General features: G+C 45.5%; 1 protein-coding gene across 5 annotated transcripts in view; it reads left to right on the forward strand.

The window, feature by feature from the left end:
• MGAT5 (alpha-1,6-mannosylglycoprotein 6-beta-N-acetylglucosaminyltransferase) overlaps window positions 1–25,287 on the forward strand; it is a 425,977-nt gene that overhangs the window by 395,944 nt on the left and 4,746 nt on the right. For all 5 annotated transcript variants that reach the window (XM_049889210.1, XM_049889214.1, XM_049889212.1 and 2 more), the window contains 3 exons: window positions 3,131–3,247; window positions 9,398–9,472; window positions 21,575–21,732. In XM_049889210.1, the coding sequence (XP_049745167.1) occupies window positions 3,131–3,247; window positions 9,398–9,472; window positions 21,575–21,732 (350 nt within the window). The remainder of the gene's footprint in view (window positions 1–3,130; window positions 3,248–9,397; window positions 9,473–21,574; window positions 21,733–25,287) is intronic.

Here is a 25,287-nt window from a genome sequence, read left to right on the forward strand (position 1 = left end):
CCAAAAGGATGGAGAACCGAGCAGACTGTGACTGGGGTGGCCCTGGGCAGGTGACTGCAGGGGAGGCAGGAGCAAAGGCTAAGATAACCTACAGCTCCAGGTCACAGGAGTCCACGGGTCTTTGCCAGCAAAGGCCCAGAACTGGGGCCCAGTGACTTGTGCTCTGGGTTCCGCCCTGAATCGTAGAAGCATACCATTGGTGTGGCAGGTTCCAGAGAATGGTGACTGAGAGCCAGAAGGAGAGGTGCCAGTTAAACCCTCCAGTCCTCTGAGTATGTTGGAGTCTAGGGCAAAAAGGAGCCAGCTTTACCTTTAGAGCAAAAGCCTTCAACCCTACCAGACCCCAAACTAGTTCCCATCAAGTCAACTCTGGCTCTGGGTGGACTCGAACCTCCAACCTTTCAGTTAGCAGCCAAGTATGTTAACCATTTGCACCACCCAGGGACTTTGCTACCAGACCCAATGCCTCTCTTTTTTAACAAATATTTTGTAACATCTACTTTTTTCTCCTAAAATGAAATTTATAAGTAATATAACCTGCCTATATAGGTAATTCCAAAAAGGAATCATTCCCCAACTCTAATACAAAGGAGAAATGGAAGAAAATAATTTATAATAAACTTAACATATATTTCAGTAACCATATATAGGCAGTCCCCAGGTTATGAACGTCCGACTTACAGACAAGACATACTTAAGAACAGACTGCCATATTGAGTTAAATACAGTGGTTCATAATAACGAACACACAGGCTACTTTGTGATGCTCATGAAAACATTGCACAGTTTGGAAGTGTTTCTTCCATTTTTACAGTAGTTCCCCTTTACTGGCAGTTTTGCTTTCCACTGTTTCAGTTACCTTCGGTCAGCCGAGGTCTGAAAACATTAAATGAGTAGCATGATAAAATCTTGAGCCTTCCCACTCCATCCCACCCAGGAACCACGTTCACATAAGTTTTATTGCAGTATATTGTTATGATTGTTCTATTTTATTATTGTTAATATCTTACCGTGCCTAATTTATAAATTGAACTTTATCATAGGTATTTATGTATAAGTCAAAACATAGCATATACTGGGTTTGGTACTATCTGCGGTTTCGGGCATCCATGGGGGGTCTTGGAACATATACCCCATGGATAACTGGGGACTACTATATATACACAGAAAGGTAAAATATATACTGTGTACTAAGGCAAACATTTGACTAACTGACGCTAAATAAGAACTGTATGTACGTGTTTCAACTTACCTACGAATTTCACTTAAAGATAAATTTAGGAATAGATCTCGTTCGTAACCCGGGGACTGCCTCTGCTGAAGAACTATGCTATGCTATGCCCAAGAACTTTACTATGGCATCATATCTCATTTCTCCTTAAAATGAATACGTTTGTGTTTAAGAGGAATGGAATCTTCAGCTGAATGTGATCAACCCTTTTTCCTTTGTACTTGACATTGTGAAACAGGAACTAAATAAAAAAACACATATACCTACACACACACACACACACACACACACACACACATAATCACCATTCATGTGATAGCTACAAATACAGAGACTGATTTGGGTATGTCGTTCTAGAGACTCAGATATCAGGAGTGGCATTGCCTTTGCTTCTGTGATTTTTCCAAAATGGTAATGGCTTATTGATGAAGTCCCAAATAAAACAAGAATATAAACATCCTTTGCTTTACATGGTAATTACATTCCTAGAAAATTCAGTGTATATTCAAACTGTGCCAAAGAGTTAGATTTTATAAACCCACATGAAAGCCCAGTAGGGCTTTGAAAGTTGTGTGGGGAGCGCATAATTCTTCCTTGCGCACATTGCGAGGCATCCTGAGTCCCTGGTCCCCACCCTTGGGTGAAGGGTAGTGCCTCCCCCAATCATGGCGATAAAAAAAAATGCTCTCTCAAATCCCCAGAATGTTGCCTTTAGACTATGACCTTAAAAGCATACAAGAATAAAAGTAGAAACAAATTTGAAGGATAAATGGAGCTGTCATAAAAAATGGACTTTCAAGAACTCTGTATTACCAATATTCACACTTGGTTTCTTGGCCACCCCTTCATTATTAAAATAAAGCCTCCTTTAGGATAAACACTACCTTTCCTTATTCTTCTGATTGCAAATCATCTTTATGAATACCGAGGCTCCAATGTGATGCTAGCCCATATTTCCAAAACCACCCCAAAATTCTGTGTTTGCTGGGGGAATCGTTTCTCATTCTATCACATTTCTGTATGCGTCATTACTCATCATCTTATGACTTGAAAGCCTCAGTTTCTATTGTGTTTTTCCCATGCTTGCCTGCTTATCCTAAAAAAAAAAAAGCTTATCCTAGTCAGTGTATATAAGAGACACTGGTTTGGCCTGTGCCGTTTTTCAGGCTGGAGTATGGCTAAGTGTTGGTTGTTTCTTGGTGTGAGGTTAGAAGTTGAAGTTATGTGTAACAGCCTTCACGTCACTTGGTTATGACATTCTGTCTCCTGTTTCCAAGTGAGACTCAAGATTTAAAGCCATCGCTGTTTTGGTTGTTGTTAGCTGCGTTGTGTTGGCTCTGACTCATGGCGACCCCATGTACAACAGAACAAAACATTGCCCAGTCCTGCGCCATCTTCATAGCCGCGGGTTGGCTTGAGTCCGTTGTTGCAGCCGCTGTGTATTTTGAGTGCCTTTCAACTTACGGGGCTCATTTTCCAGCATTTCATCAGACAGTATTCTATTGTGATGCATAGGGTTTTCATTGGTTAATTTTAGGAAGTGTGTTACCAGGCCTTACTTTATAGTCCGTCTTAGTCTGGAAGCTCCACTGAAACCTGTCCACCACGGGTGACCCTGCTGGTATTTGAAATAGCGGGGGCATCGCATCCCACATCACAGAAAACACACAAGGCACCACCACATGACAAACTGACTGACAGGTGGCGGTATCTGTTTTGGAGCCATCACTATTTTATTGTTATCTACTTATGAGCATTTAGGAGATTTTTATCATTGAGGACAGAAATGCTACCTACACACGCACAACTCGGAATCATAAAATGTGTAACACTTTAACCCAAAACGTTTAAAGAAAGTAAGTGTGTGTGACGCTGAGATGGTTTGTTTTTCTCTCCCAGCTGACATCTCAACATCCTTACGCTGAAGTGTTCATCGGCCGGCCCCACGTGTGGACTGTCGACCTCAACAACCAGGAGGAAGTGGAGGATGCAGTGAAAGCCATTTTAAATCAAAAGGTGCTTTTTTATGATTATGTTCCCATTTTTCCCGTTTGTAATGTGAACTGGAATGTGTGGAGAGCATTACAGGCTCTTTGTTTTACTAAGTAGAGCTTTTCTGCAGCACCTTAACCCTGGAATTAGAAGATAGCCATGCTGGAGGGTTTGGCCTGGGGATTTCAGGGACGCTCTCCAGAATGAAGACAGAGCTGGTGCCCAGATGTGTACACTGATTCTACAAACCCTTTTGGCATGACTCTTGGGCACCAGCAACAGTATTAAAACCAAAAACCAAACCTGTTGCCGTTGAGTCAGTTCTAACTCAGAGCAACCCTATAGGACAGAGTAGAACCATCCCTTAGGGTTTCCAGGGAACGCCTGGTGGATTCAAACTGCCGACATTTTTGGTTAGCAGCTGAACTCTTAACCACAACACCACCAGGGTGGGCAAAGTATTAAGAGCTTGAATTATACTTGGCTCAGTGACTTAGTTATGAAGCCCTCTCAAAGATCTGAAAAGATAGGCCCATAGCCATTGTTTCCCCTAATAAAAAGAGAGAAAGATAAGGGATAATACTGATAAGGAAAAATACTGAGAAACGTTTTGCGTAGCATCTCTTGGTTTTTCTACCTAAACATTGTATTTAAAAAAAAAATTAGTTGCCCTCAAGTCGATTCCAACTCATAGCAACTCTATAGGACAGAGTAGAAGTGTTCCAAGGGTTTCCACGGAGCGGCCAGTGGATTTGAACTGCCAACTTTTTGATGAGCAGCTGAGCTCCATTTCTAGATTCTTCTGGTCAGTTCAGCAGGTGTTTATGAAATGCACACTGGACACAGAGCACCCTCCAAGCCACTCTAACCAGTGGCCGTGGAGTGGACTCCAACTCACGACAACCCCATGTGTGTCAGAGGAGAACCGTGCTCCATAATGTTTTCAGTGGCTGGTTTTTCAGAGGTAGATCACCAGGCCTTTCTTCCAAAGTGCTTCTGGGTGGACTCAAACCTCCAACCTTTTGGTTAGCAACCAAGCATGTTACCATTTGCACCACCCAAGGACTCCTTGAACTGCTCTAGGGGATGCATCTATAAACATAAATGAGGTTGGCTCTCCACCTGTAGAAAGTTTGCCATCCAGTAGGAATGAGTTAAGTTATCCTCTCCCCCAACGCAGTACTGCCTAGGACTATGTCAGGTGCACCGTGTCTGCCACAATACCGTCCCAGAGCACCTTTTATACCCTGTTATAATTTTTAAGAGAAGCAGTATAGATGTGGTTATGAGGACAGGCCTGGAATCAGACAGCTTGAGTTTGAGTTCTAACGCTACCGCTAGTCGTTCCCCTCAAGCAGTTACTTAACCTCTGAGCCTCAGCTTAGACTAGAGCTAATATTACCTACTTTCTTGGACACTTCTGAGGATGAAATGATAATGTATATAAAATGCTAAAGTACAGTATCTACCCTTAGTAAGTGTTTAGTCAACATTGAGTATTCTTATTAGCACCGTAATTGGGTAAGGTAGGTGCTACCCTTCACCTACGGGTGGGGCCCAGGGATGTAGAATGCCTTGCAACCTGTGGGACAGCCCTGTTCAAGGAAGAATTGTCCACTTCCCGCACAATTTTCCAGGCCCTGCTGGGCTTTCATGTGGATTTATAAAATGTAACTCTTTGGCATAATTTTAATGTGCACTGAGTTTTCCAGGAAAGCAATTAGCATGTGAATCCAGGGATGTTCGTATTTCCTCTAATGGAAATGCCTGGTGTGGAGAACGCTTGCGGTGGGCTCCTGAGTTCTGTCTATTCACCTTTCAGTGAGGCTGACTCTGTTTACTTCATGAAACCTTAAGTGCTCCACAACTTAAAACCCTGGTCACCATTATTCCACCTTATTCCAAAAATTATTTGAGGCTCCTTTAAAAAAAAATACTAATAGCAGTAACTGATATGTAGAGAGGACCTCTTCTGTGAGCTTCCTCTCATTTAATCTTTCTGTAATTCTGTGGAGTGGAACTATTATTCCCATTTTGTAGATGAGAAAATCAAGGATTAGAGAATTTAAGTGATTTACCCAAGATCACACAGCTCATGTGAACCTGGATTCAAACTCAGGCCTTTTTGACTAGCTTGTTAAAACAACATAAAAGGAAAAAGCATGAAATGAAGTAAAGGGAAAGATAAGAGTAGGAAAAAAAAGATGAAATTATTGCCGTGAAAATCCCTATACATATTGTTACAAATGGGTCACAGATTTGGTGCCAAGCTTTTTCATATTCAATTACAGGATTTTAAATTTCAAATTACGTGACACTCAAAAAGCAGGCAAACAGGACCCATCATTAAGAAAGGGTATAGTCAGTAAAACCATTAAGCAAGGGTATAGTCAGATAAAGCCTGGAGATGACCCAGATTTAGGAATTATACAACAGTAACATTAAAATACTGTGATAAATATGTTAACAGATTTAGTGGGAAAGGTGGACCACATGTGTGAATAGATGTGGAATTTCAGCAGAGAGATGGAAAAAAAAATTTTTAAAGCCAAATGAAAATGCTGAAAATAAAACAAATACAATATCACAGATGAAAAGTTCTTACAGTGGGCTTTATCAGTAAGCTGTACGCAGGAGAGAAAAGAATCAGTGAATTTAAGGACTAAATGTCAACAGAAATGATCTAAATAGAAACACAGTAAGAAAAGAAAAAATGAGGGAAAAAAGCATCTGAGATTTGTGGGACAATATCAAACAGCCCAATTTATGTGTAGTTGGAATCTCAGAGAGAAAAGAGAGAGAATGGCACAGAAGAATTATTTGAAGAGGTAATAACTGAAATTTTTTTAAACTAATGAATGGCATTAATTTCAGGCCCTTGGAGCTTAGTGAACCCCAACCAAAAAAAAAAAAACAAACTTATGGCCATCGAGTTGGTTGCGGCTCATAATGACCCTATAGTGGCCCTATAAGACAGAGTAGAGTTGCCTCATATGGTTTCCAGGGAGCACCTGGTGGATTCAAACTGCCAACCTTTTGGTTAGCAGGCGTAGCTCTTAACCACTACACCACTAGGGTTTCCCAGTGAGCCCCAAGCAGGGTAAATACGAAGAAAGGCACACCTAGGTACATCATAGTCCAACTGCTGAAAATCAAAGAGACAATCTTGAAAGCGGCCATAGAAGAATTTAGTGTAATGGAGTCGGTGAAGAGTATCCAGCAGCCAGAACCGATGAGACCTTTAAACAAGCAATGATGAGGACCCTGCATTTTCTTCTTAGTGTGATGGGAAGTTTTAAGCAGAGGAATGACATGACCTCATATATTTTAAGTTATGAAGAGAAATTTTATGTATGCCTAACTCAGAATCTTACGCTTAATAAGTAGAACAGCCAGGACTCAAAGCCTGGTCTTCTGGAACATTCTAAGTCCATCTCGCATGGAATAGTGCCAGGCTACACTGTCAGGTGGTCCCAGGGAGGTTTTAGCTGATCTCTTATCTGAGATCAGTCCCCTGTAGAGTTGTATCTAGACTTGGATAGTTGAGATAAGGAAACTCGGGTACTAGAGGAGACAGGAAATCCACAAGAAGGGAGATCAAGAGGAAGAAGTAGAGAAGACAGGAAGACAATGGAAAGTTTCCAAGGCCAGCAGGAACTAGACTTTGTGGCCTGCAGACATCCTTCCTGTGGCCCTGCCCCCATGAGGAACAATCCTTTTTCCACAAAGCGAAATGACCCGCTTCACAACTGGCCCTACGTGGGTTTCTCAGTGATTAGATATGGTTCCAGCATCCCCTTTCATTCCACCCTAGCAGAGGCCTTGACTTGTCCCAGAAGTCTGTTACGCAGAGAAACTGCCAACTGTCCCCACCCCCATCTGTACAACAGCTCCAATAGGAGAGGCTGATCAGTTATCTTCACCCCTAAATCCAGAGGTCTGGAGAGCTTTCTCACACAGAGGACCCTTCTCCCATCCTCAGCAGGTTGGCTGGTGGGGCTCACTGGCAGAGGTGACTTAAGAATACAATTGCTTTTTTTTTTTTTTCCTTTGCTTTTCCTTTATAGGAATATTGTTCGGCTTCATACCCTTTAAAACAGTGTAGTGGCCACAAAACTATTAATGAGTGAGCATTCCTTTGGTGAACATGGGCTTGGTTGGTAGGAAAACCATTCTTCTGAATTTACTCCCTTGAGCCTTTTAGATTAATTTACTTGTTTTCTCATGGATGCCCTGTGGAATATGTTGCAGGAAAGGCTTGGGATTTCAGCCTGCTTCCCACCACGTAACTGGATCTGTTGGTCTCATGGCAGGTGGCCACCGTTGTTTGTTTATTTACCACAGAAATTTGACTTACCTACTTATAAATGAACTCGAATATGCCGTGTCTCCTGTTGTAGGTAGTGCTTATTGTTCCTTCCAGAAACCTTTGAGAGGAGGCATGGCTCTAGACTAGTTATAGAAAGCTTCTGGAGTCACCCATGAATTGAGCAAATAAATATCCTTTAGAAGAAAAGAAAATTTTTACGTTCAGTGTGAAGATCAGAGAGGCCGGAGTAAGTGCAAAAGCTCAAGAGGAGAAGCAACATGTTTGGAACATGGAAGTCAGTGTTTCAAGGTATATTGAGCTCTTCAGAGATGAGCTCTCTAGAAAGAGTCACCTCTCTATTCCTGCAGAAAAGTCTTGCCATGATACTACAGTGCTTATGGCTCAGTCTCTCTTAGCTCTATCCAGATGGATGTGAGCAGGTGTGGCTTAGGTGCATCCTGTGTGACACACCATCTAGTTGTGCATTTGAAGATGCATCTTGGTATCATAAAATCATGGCTAAACACTATTTCAACTACATAGTAACATGTGACTCAAAAGAAGGGGAAGAGAATGCCCTGAGACCATCTCCTTGGCAGCCCACTAAAGGATGTCCTCGCAGTAGATTGTCCGCTTTCAGGAGACCCCAACTCAGACATTTTGCCCAGTTCCCTAACCTGTAGATTCAGTACAGGCAAGTATAGCTGAAGAGGAAGATGGGGAAGGTGCCTGTCTACCCTGGTGCTAAAAGGTGCTCTTGGACTCTCTGAAGCTCTAACAGACTTGGATCACTAGTTATTTTCTCCCAAGTGAAATTTCCACTTCACTTTGGTAATGCCAGCTGGCAGTGCTCCTGGTAACACAGGCCTCATAATGTTGGCACAAACACTGTGCAGTAGAGATCAAGCCCCCATTTCTTCCCCTTCCCTCGGGTGTCACAATATTGATCAGATTGCCTCCCCTGCCCCCGCTTGAAATACGTTCTGGGGTTTCCAGCTGCCCTCTAATCAGGTCTAGGCTCCTTAGTATAGAAATCTACTCAACCTCCCATCCAGCCTTGTTTCACCTGCCTGCTTTGACCTGGGCTCTGGCCTCTGGCTGTCCATCTCCTATGTCTAACCTCACACTACTCACTCTACCTAGAGCTACTGGCGCTGCCTAGTCTTTGGCTGGAATCAAACCTGACCTTTAAAGCCCAGCATGAGCAGAAGCTTTGACCTTCTGGCCTCCCAGGACCATCTAGCAGAACTCTCTGTGACACCTTATCCCTCTCTGCTTTTTCATTATGAGTCCTTTGGGTACATGCTGGCCTCACCTCCTAACAGACCCGTGCTTTTGGTACTTCATGGGTCCTTGAACTGCTCACTGTGTGCAATTGTCAGGGCAGTGACCATTCATTCACTCAGGAGATGTTTGTTAAGCACCTATGTGTGCCACACTGAGCTCAGCACTGGGATACACAGAGGACCCAATGCCTTAGGCCCTGCTCCGTGGAGGTTACCTTCTAGCAAGTGACAGTCACCACCTTTTGTTGAATACCTACTATGTGCTAGACGCTGAACTAAGTACTTCACTTTTTTTAAATATATGAAGTCTTCACCACAGCCTAAAAGAGATGGGCTTTTCTTATCGCCATTTTACACACAAGCTACATGAGACTCAAGATGGCAGGTGGTTTGCTCAGGGTCCTACAGCTAATAAGGAGCAGAGTAAGGTTGTGAACCTAGGTCTGTTGACCTTGAAGTCCACAGTCTGATCCCTCAGTGGGTGGTACCTGTATGTCGAGTGACTCAGTGGATGACTGGGAGAATGTGGAGTGCTCCCTGTGTCTTCCTCTCTCATGGTTCCATGTTCTGTTCCCATAGATTGAGCCGTACATGCCGTATGAATTCACGTGTGAGGGGATGCTACAGAGAATCAACGCTTTCATTGAAAAACAGGTAAGGCTCTTCAAAAGTCAGTCTGTCTGGGATGCAGACCCCAAATTCTCATAAATAGACCAGACCTAATGGTCTAACTGAGACTAGAAGGACCCTGGTGGGTCATGGTCCCCAGACCTTCTGTTGGCCCAAGACAGGAACCATTTCCAAAGCCAACTCCTCAGACAGGGGTTCGACTGGACAATGGGATAGAAAAAGATGCTGGTGAAGAACGAGCTTCTTGGATCAAGTAGACACTGGAGACTATGTTGGCATCTCCTATCTGGAAGGGAGATGAGAGGGCAGAGGGGATCAGAAGCTGGCGGAACGGACACGAAAAGAGAGAACGAAGGGAAGAAGCGGGCTGTCTCATTAGGGGGAGAGCAATTAGCAGTATATAGCAAGATGTATATAAATTTTTATATGAGAGACTGACTAGATTTGTAAACTTTCACTTAAGGCACAATAAAAATTAAAACAAAAAAAATAAGTCAGTCTGCCTTTGCTCTATCTTGCTTCTTGTTACCCCAGAAGGTTCTCAAAAACAGTTAAGAGCTCGCCATAATTATATGGTTATTTTCCTGGTGTGGGAGACTACCAAAGCCAGCTAATGGCTGGTTGGACTTGTAAAGCCTGCACTCTTCTGGTCACCCAAGGGCATCAGTGTTTCCCTGGGGTAAGTTTGTGATTTAGTTCTTTGGTATGACCTTTATGTGAAAGGTCAAATGGAAACTTATAACAGGAGAGATTGGCTGGCCAGAATGAAGACCTCTTCAACTGTCAGGACCTGTGCCCTTGAGTGAACTCTGAGGGGTGTTATGAAGACTTTTGGGGAGACAAAGAGACCACTGTCTGGTTCTGCCTGCTCTTCATTTCTTCCTCTAAAAGAGTCAATGACTAAAACCAGTAGTTTCCAGGGGCCCTTTAATAATAAATGTTCAGTAATTCTAAAACTGTTAGAATTCTTATGGGTTTTCACACACCTTTAAAAACAGGACCCCTTTTCAAATAAAACTTTACATGAAGTATATAAAGTATATAAAGCAGATAAAAGCAGAACTTCAGTTCTGAAGCAGAAAAGCGTTCCAGAAGCCCCACCACCCCCAACAGAGTTCGGAAACTACAGATTGTATTCATAGAAATAAAGGCCAAGGGTGTCATTGGCCATCATTTTTATAACATTTTAATTCCTTTGAGCTTCAAAAAGCAACACAGAGCTGGAAAAAGACTCAGAACCCCTGTAGGTAGCAGAATATGAATTCCTTGACCAGATTCCAGAAATAGGGGGCTCCCTTAAAATGTAAAGCAGAGTGTTTCAGGGCAATAGGAGATCTTACACTCTAAGGGATAAGGATTGTGTAGGCTGAAAATAGGAACAGTGTGTTGAAAGTCTGAGTAGGTATAGATTGTAGACCCAAAGTAGGTTACAGAGGAAGAGTTGGAGTTTGGAGGAGATAGAAAGTTTGGCAAGCAGCCTACAGCTCTTGGTGCTGCCACTGGAGATTGGAGACTATAGGACAGGGTCTCCAGGGTGACATTTCTGGCATCCTGAGTTCTCTTTAGCAGAGCTTAAGGAGAAGGCACACTTGAGAGTCCAGCTTCCTGGGTTCAAATCCAGCGCCAGAAGTTTCTGACTGTATGACTCTGGGCACATTACTCAACCTCTCTGTGCTTTAGTGTCCTCTGTAAAATAAGGATGATAAAAGGACTTCCTCACAGGGCTGATGTGAGGATCACACGAGGTAACAGGACCTGGCACATAGTCCCAGTAAATGCCAACTAGTCTTATCGGTCACTTAATAGACTTCTCATGAGGGCGAAGCATTTGAACCCTTATCTCATTTAGTCTTCATAGGATGCCTAAGTTAAGAATGCTTTGCTTATTTTACCCTCATCATCTTAACTCTGGCAGCTGTATATGTACAAACCTCAAAGTACCTCATCTCATTTGACCCCCCGTCATCCTGGGTGGTGGTCTTATTCATCGCATTCTCTGAGCGTGGAAACTGAGCCTCACAGTCACAGGGCTCCCAAGTGGTGGGATCGAGGTGTGATCCTGGTTCTGTCCGAGGCCAAAGCTGGCACCAGCAGCCTGGCTGGGCCCTCCGGAGCTGACAGGTTCCTGAGCTGCATTGTCATCTCTTCTGGTCTGAGAGGTGCAGAGAGGGGCTGCTGTGGCCATCTTTGGCCATGCACGCGTTTCAAGATTGTCTTAGCTTCCTACTGTCGCTGCGACAGAAATGCCACAAGCGGGTGACTTCAAACAGAAATGTCTTTTCTCACGGTTCTGGAGGCCGGAAGTCCAAATTCAGGACACCCAGCTCTAGGGAAGGCCTTCTCTCTCTGTCCGCTCAGGGGGAAGAGCCTTGTCTCAGCTTCTCTGGCCCCGGTGTTTCTTGACAGTCTCCATGGATCTTTCCCCCATTTGTGCTTGCCTGTCTCTGTGTCTGATCTGCTCTTTTTATATCTCAAAAGTGATTGGGTTTCAGACACACCTACACTGCCGTGCATCATTAACATAACAAAATGGGATTGTATTTACAGGTGTAGGGGTTGGCGTCCCAACACTAAATTTAGGGGGGACACAATTTAATTGATAACAAAGCTGTCTCCGTCCTATCATTACAGAGACTTGCAGCTGCTTCTGAAACCCACCTCCTCCTTTTCTTCCTTCACTCTCCAAGGAAAAGTGGGTACTCACCACTACTCTTAAACAACTCTTAGACTTATTTGCAGACTCAGCCCACCTCCACAGCTAGTCCTTAAAGATGCACTTGTTCTCTGGGGCCTGTTCTTTATAAATCTATTGCTGGGTTTCCTTTCAAACAGAATGATCCTGTTCCCAAAATAGACCTTGCAAGATGCTCCCTAGCCCAGGGGCTGTGCCTAGCTTGTTCGTGTCTGTATCCCAAGTGCCTGGCACCGGGTAGGTGTACAGTAACTGCCAATTTAATGAAAGAATAAGTGAATGAGAGGGTGAGTCAGTGGGTGTGCTTTTTATTCACACGGGCTGGAAACCAGGAAGCTCATCTTGAACTTGGTAATTGGGAAAACATGTTACTAAAATTGTCTCCTGGAAAACATGCTGATAAAACTGCATTTTACAGCATCTTCTAGGTATTAAGTTTTATGCTGTGATCTGCAGTTCACATCCATCTGGAGATTTCTTTTTTGCTTGCTGTAGTTCATTCATTCATTCACTCCGTAGGTGTTTGTCAGCTAGAGTATGCACATACTGTGCTGGGAGATGGGAAAGCAGAGAGGTCAGAGGGTCAGTCCCTACTCTTGGGCTGCCTTGAGCTTCCTGGAGAAGGCAGCCAAGTACACAGGCAGGGCCACTGCTGTAATTGTGATGTAGCTGGATGCTGTGGGATCACATAACCCAGCATGCAGGGAGGGAGGGAGGGATGGTGTCTTAATCAGGGCTCTCTAGAGAGACAAGACCCAGTATACACACACACACATACACACACACACAGGGGAGGGTTTGGACATTGGTGGTTCAATGGTAGAATTCTCACCTTCCATGCAGGAGACCAGGGGTTGATTCCTGACCAGTGAATCTCATGCACAGCCATCACCTGTCTGTCAGCGGAAGCTTGCGTGTTGCCATGATGCTGAACAGTTTCAGTGGAGCTCCAGTCTAAGACAGACTAGGAAGGCGTGGCAATATGATTACAAAAATCAGCCAGTGGAAACCCCATGGATTACAGTGGTCTGATCTGCAGCTGATCTTGGGGATGGTGCAGGACTGGGCAGCATTTCATTTCATTGCGTGTGGGGTTGCCATGAGTCAGGGCCAACTGGACCACAGTTAACAACATAGAGAGACAAAGATTGACTTACTTTGAGGAATTGGCACATGACATTGTGGGAGGACGCTGACAAGTCCTAAATCTGTAGGTCAGGCAATGGGAAGAGTGAGGGAGTTCAGGCAAAATGCCTATTTATAGAACACACCCTAGGGAGACTCCTTTTTGCTCTTACGGCCTTCACCTGATTGAATGAGGCACACCCACATTATGGGAGATAATCTGCTTTAGTTAAGACCGACTGACTTAATCATATAATAACTACAGCGACTAGTGTTTGACCAAACAAGTGGGCACCATAGCCTAGCCAAGCTGACATACAACTCACTGTCCCAGATGGGGAGAGTGCATCCAGGGGCCTCTTGCAGAAGGTGTATCCTGAAGGCATACTGGGGGTACAGGGAGAGCTATATGAGTCAAGATGCAAAGGTGGGAAAAAGAGAAATTGAAGTGAATTACAGACATTTAGCTGTGACTGAGAGGGGCCAGGTGGGAGACGAGGCCAGAGGAGGAGACAGATCACAAGGAGACTCTGAGGCCGGGGTGAAGAATTCAGGTTCAACTCCAGGGCAGTGGGAACCTCAGGAAGGGTATTAATGTGGATGAGGGACAGAGATGCTGTCAGATTTGTGTTTTAGGAGAATCATCCTAAGAATCTTATGTGTTTGGGGTGATTCTTATTACACATTCTCCCAGTGCTGCTAAATGAGTCACAAAACCAGTCGCCCTTGAGTTGGTTCAACTCCGGGTAACCCCGTGTGTACAGTGGAACTGTTCCATAGCGTTTTCAAGTCTGTGACCTTTAGGAAGTGGATCATTAGGCCTTTCTTTCTGAAGTACCTCTGGGTGGGTTCAAACTGGCAACTTTGCAGCTAGTAGTCCAGCACTTAACCATTCATTCCACCCAGGGACTCCAAATGAGTAATAAAGGGACCTATTTTGAGTTTATCTCAGGGTCTAGGGAGAGTTGTTTTTGTACCCCAAAATGTTCCCTCAGCGTCCTGAGGGAAAACAAGAAGCGAAGACCCCATTAGTTCACAGATTGGGCCTTCTACCTCTATTAGCCCAAAAACCCATTGCCATCGAGTCGATTCTGACTCATAGTGACCCTATAGGACAGAGTAGAACTGCCCCATAGGATTTTCATGAAGCACCTGGTGGATTCGAACTGCAGATCTTTTGGTTAGCAGCCTCAGCTCTTAACCACTACGCCACCAGGGTTTCCACTATTAGCCCAAGGCCCCAGTATTTTATAGCTTGGAGTGTTCATTATTTTTGCAGCTATAGAAGACTATCTTCGAAGAGCAGCCAGGGTAGAGAAAGGGGTGTTTCTGATGTGAACAGGGAAACCTTAAATTCCAAGGAGGTGGTGGCATTCAACTGCCCTTCCCTGAAATTGTGGGAGCGCTTTGTAGCTCTAATTAGGCTGATCTCTGCTTTCGGAGCTCTCCAGTGATCTGCAACAGAAACAAGGAAGCTTTTCACCAAGAAATCTTTCAAGGTCATCCATCTCCACTCACCCAAAGCCACCAGAGCCAGAGAAGCCAGCTGACAACCACTGAGAAAACGACAGGCTGAATGCTCAGCTGGGCAGTAGACAGCAGGAGGCCTGACTCATAATGGCCAGCCTGGCCACAGAAAGACTCCTGGTGTCCTCCTCCCTTCAGGGTACAAACAATGTTGATTTGGATTGCATGCTCATTTAAAGTCAGCTCTCTCAAAGAGACAAGGCAGTCAGTGCTAAGGCGAAAACCCCTTGTAATCTAAGATCAAGAGCACTATTTTCCCCTAACCTGAGTGTGTCCCAGCCTGTAAAGCTTCTCCTTCTGCATTTCTTGGGGAAGTCTTAAGTATTTGCTTCAGGCTGGGGAGTGTAGCAAGTTCTTTTGAAGGAATGGCAGTGGTCAGATTAATTTCTGAAGATGATACACATGCCCCTCACCTCTGCACTTACTGTAGACCCATAAAAACCCATTGCCATCAAGTCAATTCCGTACTTACTGTAGACCCTATAAATAGGATGGTTGCAGTAACATTATTTTGCAAAAAGCTGTGTAACTCATTTGAAAGGCATTCTGGTAAAACGGAAAAGGAAGACAGAAGAATGGATACATTCAAACTATGGTGTTGGCAAAGAATATTGCCAGGGCCTGTCTTCCCAGGAGCCTCTGGGTGGGCTCAAACAGCTAGCTTTTTGGCTACCAGTCAAGCTGTTAACTATTTGTGCCACCCAGGGACTCCTTTGTGTAGACACTTAGGAATGGAGGAGTATGATAGGTTTATGTTTAACACTCTTAAGAGTGAGCTTGTTGGCTCATTTGATTTGTGTGTGTAGATCATCCTTGGAGATTAGTCCTTGTTGTTCTGCTTCACAGCTACCTTCTCTCTTGCCGTTGTAGAGGCAAATTCGTGCTCACTGGCTGGGAAACAACCCCAGGGTTGTCTGTGGACAAAGCCTGCTTCCTTTTGAGGGACAGCATAGGCTGAGAACCGTGGGCACCACCAGGCAGCTGAAGTGTGTTTAATTCATTCAGTTAGTCAATATTTGTTAACGCCTTTTCTGTACCAGGCACAAAATATCAAATGTCCTCAACTCCTCAGATAGCTGGTTGGACTTGACTCAAATCCCATTTTCACAAGCTGAGAATGCCCTCTCCTTTTTTTCAAATTTTTGACGTTTCTTCCTTTTGATCCTGTCCCCAGACCTAACATTTTGTTTCCAAACAATGTGGATCTGTGTAGAAATTCACTTGCACCATAGATCATGGACTTAGTAACTCTACTGAGGGACAGTGGTAGTTCAGTGGTAGAATTCTCCCTTCCATGCGGGAGACCTGGGTTCCATTCCTGGCCAGTGTACCTCGTGGACAGCCACCACCCACCTGACAGCGGAAGCTTGGGTGTTGCTATAATGCTGATCAGGTTCAAGCAGAGCTTCCAGAATAAGAGGGGCTAAGAAGAAAGATCCAATGATCTACTTTGGAAAGTCAGCCAGTGAAAGCCCTAGGGATCGTAAAGGTTTGGTCTACAATCCATCATGGGGATGATGCAGGACGGGACAGCATTTCATTCTCCTGTGCATGGAATCACCTTGAGTCAGGGGCCTACTTGATGGCATCTAACAATAACAACAGCAGCAGTAGCTCTACTAAGTATTTGGCCACCACTCGGTATGGAGGCCACTGGTTGTGCAGTAGTTAAGAGCTTAGCTGCTAACCAAAAGGTCGGCAGTTTGAATCCACCAGCCACTCTTTGGAAACCCTGTGGGACATTTCTGCTGTGTCTTACAGGGTCGCTATGAGTCAGAATCGACTGCGGCAGTGGGTTCAGTTTTGTTTTTTGGGTAAAGAGCATTTATAGAAAGATCCCTCATGCACCACACAGCGTTCCACACTGGCTCTTCTCTTCCAGCTCCTCCCCAGTTCATCTCTCCTAGTGAACAGCCCCACTACCCCCACACATCTCCTCCAGTTCCTTTGGTATTTTTGTGAGTAGCGTTTTCTCAGCACTGTTACTTAGCCTTCGTTACAAAGCCGCTGCCCTTACCTCCTCTCCACAGTGAGTTGTGTTCATTTGTTCAGAACATCACTTGTTCTAATTAATTTCTTACTGCAGTTACTACATGGAAATTTCAGGATAGTCAAGCAAGTTTGGGGGAATTTGGTGACTGGTTGGAATAATTCTTGTAGAGCAATGCAGATGTTCCATGTTCTAAATAGACTTGTTAACCAGATTGGAAATGACTTGTAGCTCATCCTGGCTGCACAGGAGCATTGCTGGGTTGGAATATCCTCCACTTCTGCAGTCAAAGCTCCAGAATACCAACACCATTCAGTTCAGTTCAGTAGCTCTTTACTGAACACCAGTTTTCTGCAGAGCCATGAGCTCCTACTCAGTCCCTATCTCCTGGAGCCTTCTCTGACCACCAGCACCAAAACCCCTCCCTTCCCCACAGAGTTAATCATTTCCCACCTGTAAGGGCCTTTATATCTTGCTTGGCCATCTTACTGTTTTGTACTGCTCTGTGTTGCTTTTAAATATCTGCCTCTCTTCTTAGACTATAAACTAATCCTTTGAGCCCAGAGACTGTAGTTATTTGGGAAGGTTTGAATGAAAGAATGAGAAAGAACCTTCAAAGCCAAGATATGATATGAGTGTTTCGTGGAGGTTTATTGAACAAAGATGCTGGAGTCTGGTCTGAGCCTCCATCATTTCTCACCCGGATTGTTCAAGTAGCTTCCTAGCTGTCCCTCCGCTTCTGCTTTTGCCCCTGCAGTCTCTTCTCAACACAGCAAGACCGTCTTGCTCCTCTGCCCAGAACTCCCAGTGGCTCTCCTCTAACTCCAGATAAAAGCTAAAGCTTTTACACTGGCCTGAAAAGCCCTATGTGCTCTGACTCCCTGTGACCTCCCTGAGCCCACAGCTACTTACTCCCACCCCCAACACACTCTCTGCTCAAGCCACTCAGAACGCCCGCTCTTCCGGGAACATCCTAGTATGCTCCCTTGTCAGATCTCAGTTTCCCCTCTGCATGGAATGTCCTGCCCAGCTATTTGCATGACTCACTCCTTTACTTCCTCAGCTATTTTTTATCAAATGGCTGGAGGCCAGAACCGTAGCCCAGATCCGGATGCTCCCTCCTGCCATATCTTGAGTCATGCTCATTTGATGGCGTCTTCAGGCCTTCCGAGAAAACATGGGCCAGGTGTCTAGAGTCTTAGAAGCTTGCGCGCAGCCATCTAAGAGGCATCAATTGGCCCCAAAGCAAAGGAGAATAAAGAACACTAAAGACACAAGAAAAATATTAGCCCAAAAGACAAAAGGGCCACATAAACCATAGATTCCATCAGTCTGAGACCAGAAGAACTAGATGGTGCCCGGCTACCACCAATGACTGCCCTGGCAGGGAACAAAACAAAGAGTCTCTGATGGAGCAGGAAAAAAGTGGGGTACAGAACTCAAATTCTAGTAAAAAAAAAAAAAAAAAAAAGGCCAGACTTAATGGTCTGAGACTAGAGGAACCCCAGAAGACATGGCCCCCAGACTCTTTGTTAACCCAGAACTAAAACCATTCCCAAAACCAACTCTTCAAAGATTAGACTGGACTAACCAAAACCAAACCCTGTGCTTTCGAGTCGATTCCAACTGATAGTGACACTATAGGACAGAGTAGAACTGCCCCATAGAGCTTCCAAGGAGCACCTGGTGGATTCAAACTGCCACTGTAGCACTTAACCACTATGCCACCAGGGTTTCCTAGACTGGACTATAAAACATAAAATAATACTCATGAATGGTGTGCTTCTTAGTTCAAGTAGATAAAAAAAACACAAGACTAAATGGCCCAGAGTCAAGATGAGGAGGCAGAAAGGATAGGAGCTGGATGAATGGACACGGGAAACTCGGGGTAGAAAGGGGGAGTATGCTGTCACATTATACGGATTGCAACTAGGGTCACATAACAATATGTGTATAAATTTTTGTATTAGAAATTAACTTGAGATATGAACTTTGACCTAAAGCACAATAAAAATTTTTTTAAAAAAAACGTGGGCCAGGGAGTTAGGGGGTTACCCTCTGTTCACTTTTTACATCCTTAAGGCTTTCTCGATGGTTCACCAAGCTTCAAGAAGGCCCTGGTGCTGTTTGTACTCTTCCTGATCCAACTTCCCAAAAGCATACAGACTCCTGAGAGGTTGTGAAACCAGCTCCCATGAGCCATGAACAAGGGTGACAGGAGCTGAGTCATTGTACATAATCGAGCTAAGCATGCTTCGTTAAAAGTAACCTTGAAATGGTTGACTGCTGTCGTTCACTAAGAAATAAACACATCGGGCAAATCAGCCTTGCAGCGTTAACTTTAAGGACATTTCCCTTTGTCCTGACCTTGCAGTGCCATCTTGCCCTTCTTGGGACTTCCATATATCCAGCGCTGTCCCATTTTCTCCAGTTCCCTCCAATGAGGTGCCTCTGAAAGCTGTACAGGGAACAGGCAACCCTTCTACGTACGGGTAAGAAGAAGGAAATGAGTGTTTACAGAGCGCCTATTTGCCAGCCGTTTGTTCAGCACCATTACTTACAGTCTGTTAACACTCTCTGAAGAAGAGATGATTGAGACGAGACTGAAATGAGGCTCCATGTGGTGGCGCCAGACTCAGAATCTGGTCCTTCTGACTTGAGGTACCTTCTTTCGCCACGTCACCTCCTAGTCTGAGAAAGCAGAATCTCTCTCCTAGCTTCATTTGTGTCCTGTGTACTGCTCAGGATCATCACGAATAGAAGGAATCAGTTAAGGGCCTTTTTGCCCAGTGGTCTGTTTCCAGTAGTGACCAGGACTGTGTGATGGGACAATCTACTTACCCTACCACTATGGATCACTTTCAAAAGATTAATACGGATTCTAATATCCCTGAATAACCCAGCATATTTCTATCATCTCTGAACTACTAGACTTTCTAGAGTCTTCTTCTGTTCTCAGCTTACATGAATCCAGGTTCTAGGTTTCCTGCCCACTGTGGAATGCAGGAAGCCCTGGTGGTGCACTGGTTAAGAACTCAGCTGCTAACCAAAAGGTCATCAGTTCAAATCTACCAGCCGCTCCTTGGAAACCCTATGGGGAGGTTCTGTTCTATACTATAGTGTCACTATGAGTTGGAATTGACTAGACGGAATTAAGTTTTTGTTTTTGTTTTTGTTTTTCTTTTCTCTTTTTGGTACAGTAAAGAATTTCTGTTTGTTAACCTCCAAACTTGCTTAGGCTCAAGTAGTCAAGTCTCTGTGGATAGACCTTCAGGTTGTTTCCAGTCGTTTACTTTCCCTGTAACATTGCTGTGAATATCCTCGTGTCAGTTTCTCTGCACGTGTCCCAGTATGTCCTGGGATGAATTCCTAGAAGTGGATTCAGAGCCCAGGGTCCCACCACCAGGGGCCCTCCTTGAGGGCCTGCCCATCCCACGGGAGTTACAGGCAGCACCCTCTGCAGGTTGGGTACCCAGTGATGCTGAGGAGTTTGCTAGGACTCCATTGACAAAGACGCAGGCAGGGCAACTCCAGGTGCCCGATGGTACATGAGCTCTCATCCTTGGTGCTTGCTCAGATTGCTTTGAGCACAGCTGAAATAAAACAGGGGTCCTGGGTCAGTGTGCTCACCTGCCACCCTACTGACCCTTACTCCTCTTTTCTTCTCACCACCCAGCTTCTCTTTCTGACCAGGCTGATTGTCCATCCCGCTTCACACCTCTGGCCACCAGCCCTCTCTATCCCGTCACGTGTCTTCCCTCCACTCCCTCGAGGTCCTGGGAATGACCAGCCCTACCCCACTGTGAGCCCCCTTCTGTGCTCTGAGGACACCCCTTTTTGCAGTAGCTGCCATGTCACTTTGTCTTATCACACATTGTTCAGACTGTTTCTTTCTCTAGTTGTATTAGTGAAGTCTTGTGAGTTTTAACCAGCCAGCAAGTACTGAGTCCCTACCAAGGATGTGACAGCATTATTAGGTTATATCGGAGATGCCCACAGACTCTATATGTGGTCCTTCGCCTCACAGTCACAGTTCTGCCATTGAGATAAAACCAGCACCCCTGAAGCAACGTCGTATTAGTTAACTGCCACATTAGGTAGGCGCTGAAAATGTCTTTGGAATTAGAGAGGAGAGAAACAGGAAGAAATCAGAGCAGCTGGTGGACGTGGGCCTGGAGATGGGCCTTCAAGGGCGGAGGCTTTAAATAGCCAGATTGTATAATTGTTGATGATGATGATAATGAATAGCCACCCTTTACTGGCAGGCGCAGGAGTCTCTAGGTGGCACAATTGGTTAAGCGCTCAGTTAGTACACAAAGGGTTGAAGGTTCTAGTCCACCCAGAGGTGGCTTGGAAGAAAGGCCTGATGATCTCCTTCTGAAAGGTTATAGCCCCTGAAAACCCTGTGGATCACAGTTGGACGCTGACATGCTTGGGGTCATCATGAGTCAGGACCAACTCCACAGCAACTGTGTTGTTGTTGTTGTTTACTGGCAGGCCCATGCATTATCTCTCATCTTGGAGCCCAATATGGGAGATGAACCTAAAGCCCCAGCTCTGTAGTTCCGGAAACTGATGGATAGAAAGGTCAAGAAGTGGCCCAGGAGCACGTTCTAGCTGAGCCTGGATTCCAACCCAGGCATGTCTGACCCCAAGCTCTTCCTCTTCACTGTTCCCGCACATCATGGTGCCGCCCGTTGTTAGGACTGCTTGACAGACGAATAGATGGATGGGACACGGGATTCCAGTTGCATTCTTGGTTCCTTGGCTGATGGCTTCATTGTCATTCCAGGACTTCTGCCACGGGCAGGTGATGTGGCCGCCTCTCAGTGCCCTGCAGGTCAAGCTTGCTGAGCCTGGGAAGTCCTGCAAGCAGGTGTGCCAGGAAAGCCAGCTCATCTGTGAGCCATCCTTCTTCCAGCACCTCAACAAGGACAAGGACATGCTGAAGTAAGTGCCCGCAAGGTGGGAGGGCCGCCTCTCCTTCGCAGTTAAGGTTGGTTTGAGAGGTTCGAGTTTTTAGTTTTCCAGGTTTGTGGGCTTTGGGGAAAAGAAGTGGGAAGGGCGGCGGGTTACAACGTGATTCCTCCCAGAGAGAGTGAGCCCGCTTTTTTACTGTCAGGTAGGATGAGGTTACCTGGCATGATGATATAGTTTAGAATTAGAATGTTGGGATTGTAGGTGCAGAAATACTACCACGTCTGGGCTTGAAGATCGTGGGTGGTGTTTACTAATACTGAAGGACTATGGGAAAACCAGATGGGCACAGAGCCACAGGCCTGGACAGACCCTGCTGTTATAGATTAAACCATATCCCCCAAAATAAAAAAATAAAAAATATTTTTTTTTCTTCCCAAAATACACGTTGGAATCTTAATCCCTATACCTGTGGATGTAGTCCCACTTGGGAATAGGACTTCCCTTGTGATGTTAATGCGGCCACAGCAGCGTAGGGTATGTCCTGAACCTAACCACCTTTGAAATGTAAAAGAAGCAGATTCCACAGACAGGCAAGCACAAATGGGGCACATGGAGATCCCCAGGGAACGTTGAGAAGAATGCTAGAGAAGCTGAGCAAGGATTTTCCCCCAGAGCAGACAGAGAGAGCCTACCCCTAGAGCCAGCACCTGAATTCAGACTTCTAGCCTCCTAAACTATAAGAAAATAAATTTCTGTTCATGAAAGCACCCACTTGTGGTATTTGTTCTTCAGCAGCACTGGGAGACCTGCCGAGGCCCCTGTTAGCAGTCTTGTCTCCAGGTGGCCCGCATCAGAGCCTGAGCAGTGAGGGGAGTGGGTGACATCCTTCCCCTGGAGTCAGAGAGGAATGAGAAATAAAGGCGAGGGACTGGTACAAAACTGCCCTCCACAAATTCCAGGCACCGCCATCTTGTTCTGGCAGCCAGGACCTGTTCTACACTTGTTAGTCCTTTTGTCGTTCATTTCCCTTTGCGTTACCGTTTTGAGTTTGGTATTGGCAGTTCCCAAATCTCTGGGCAAGGTTTCTTCTAGTCTCTGAGTCCTGACCTCTGTCAGTGCTAAGTCTGTTCTCCCAGTTTTTATCACATATTGCTTAATTAAATAGCCTCCCCTTACTCAATACCATTACTAAGGTAATTTGCCCTAAGAGACTTGCCTATAAATAAAAAGACACTGCTATCCCAACTCTATAGGCTCACTATGAGTTGAAATCGATTCGACAGCAGCAGGTTTTTTTTTTTAATCCCAACTCTGAGGGCAGTGGTAGTTCAGTGGTAGAATTCTCACCTCCCGTACAGGAGACCCAGGTTTGATTCCTGGCCAGTGCACCTCAAGCACAGCCACCACCCATCTGTCAGTGGAGACCTGTGTGCTGCTGTGATGCTGAACAGGTTTCAGCTGAGCTTCCAGACTAACAAACTAGGAAGGAAGTCCTGGAGACCTACTTCCAAAACATCAGCCAGTGAAAATCCCATGGATCACATCAGTTCAATTCCATTGTGCACGGTATCGCCATGTGTTGGGGGCCAACTCGACGGCAGCTAACAAAGACAATGAAACAATCTTAACTGCAGGTATTCAGTCGGACAGTCGGACTGTCTAAGGTGGTCTTGGAGAGGGTGTTTAAAGAATGGAGTGGACTCGGCTCACAGCCTGCCTGCCGCTCGCCCTGGCTTCGTGCTCTGTTAGAGAGAGCTGTTGGCCACAGTGGCTATCTGTGCATAAGGGCCTTATCAGGCCTGGTCCCTCCTATAAATTTTATTACTCTCAAGTGTTACATGAAACCCTTTTATAGAGAGAGCATGGCCTCTAGCATTTCACGCCTGAGCATAGTTGCAGTAGATGCCATTTTTCACATTCTTTTTATGTAAAGACAAGCTGCCTTGATTCCATCAAAACAGAAGCACAGATCAGGAGAGAGAGTTCAGTTGGTGCCCTGCTTCTGTGACCAGTAAAACTTTGAGTGGGGTGGGCTGGTGGACTGATATTTATGGAAAGCCAATAATGGCATTGGAAGCTTCTATCTCCCCAGCAGGGACCCTGAATTCTAGGGTTCCAGGAGAGGTTTCCACTGGTTGCTTTGTAAACAGCTCCCATGGCAGGTGGCTTTTTGAGAACGCTGATATTTTCTATGTTTGTATCAAAAGTCTGAATCCACTGGGTTTGGACAAGGGACAGGGCACACAGTGCAGCTCCTTCCCCAGCTCTGGGAACAGTGCATCATAGAAAAGGAACCCAGAGGTGACTGCTGACCAGCATGCTTCCTTCCTAGCCAGTCAGCACCCAGGGCTCCTGGCCTGCCTCCAAGGCAAGGGCTTCATTGTCATTATCATTTTCTAGGTCCAGCAGGAGGCAGGGGAACCAAAATCTCTGCCAGTAGCAAGTTCGTTCCGTATCATCAGTTTTCTCCTCTGTAAAATGGGCACATTCTAGGTGATGGTGCAATAATGTCCATCCCATGCTAAAGCCAGGTCAGAACAGCCCCTTTTCCAGAAAGCCTGGGGCAGAGGAACAGGCCCAGCCTCTCAGCCACCTGGCTGAGACTGGACAAGCCAGCCCCCAAAACCCTGCCTCCCTCTCCCCTTCCATGTACCTTATAGAGTCCCCTAGAGCAGATGGACTCACTGTGGGGCTGTTCTGCTGTCTGGCCCTGTGCCTGGGGTTGCTCACCACCCCCTCCTTGTAGATATGTGTCTTTTCCTACAAGAAGGCTGGAATGAATGCTAATTTTGCAATAAAGCCACCTGAAATTATGTCTCGGAGCATAAGAGCCCTACTGAATCACTTGTTCGTGCATTTGTAAATACCGATAATGTTGTAAAACCCACACTTTCTGGCAGTCTTTTGAGCACCCCCTCAGTACCGAGGTAATCCTGGCCATCCATATTCATGGCCAATTAGCAATTAGCGATTCCTACAGACTAGCACTTCTTTTTCGTCTCTGACTTGGGGCCTGATTCTGAGCCATGCTTAAGCTACTTTCAGTCTTTGGATGCCCATGCCTTTAAGAACCGCCATCCTCACCACAGATTATGAATGTAATATATAACATAAAGTGACCCCTTTGCGAGCATCCTGGACTGTCTTCTTGAATCAGGGAGAATCGGGCACCGAAATCAGCCTAAGTGCCGCAGAGCACACCACGACCCCTGCCCACAGAGCATGCCCAGTCAGGGCTGACCTGGCCTCTGTAGCCAGACTCCACCCAGACCGGAAAGCAGAGGGCTGTGGGACACACCAGAGTCCACTCCAGAGTGGCCCAGAGGGGAGGCCTCAGCTTGATAGGAGCATGTGTTAATGTGAAAACCAGTTTTCCATTTTGCTGCATTTTGAAGTTGTGTCTTCTAAAACCTTGAAATATTTGAGCCTGGGGTTTCTTTTTGAAGAAGGAAATTCTAAACTGTGAAGTCTAGACTGTGAGTGAGCTGAAGGGTGGCCCAGAGCCAGAGGGGTTATCAAGAAGTCTTCGTTGAGCGACCGGCTGAGGGGGGCCTTGGCGAGTACAGGGTTGGAATAAGCAGACAA

This window comes from Elephas maximus, chromosome 6 (assembly GCF_024166365.1).
Source record: "Elephas maximus indicus isolate mEleMax1 chromosome 6, mEleMax1 primary haplotype, whole genome shotgun sequence".
In the NCBI taxonomy this organism is placed as follows: domain Eukaryota; kingdom Metazoa; phylum Chordata; class Mammalia; order Proboscidea; family Elephantidae; genus Elephas; species Elephas maximus.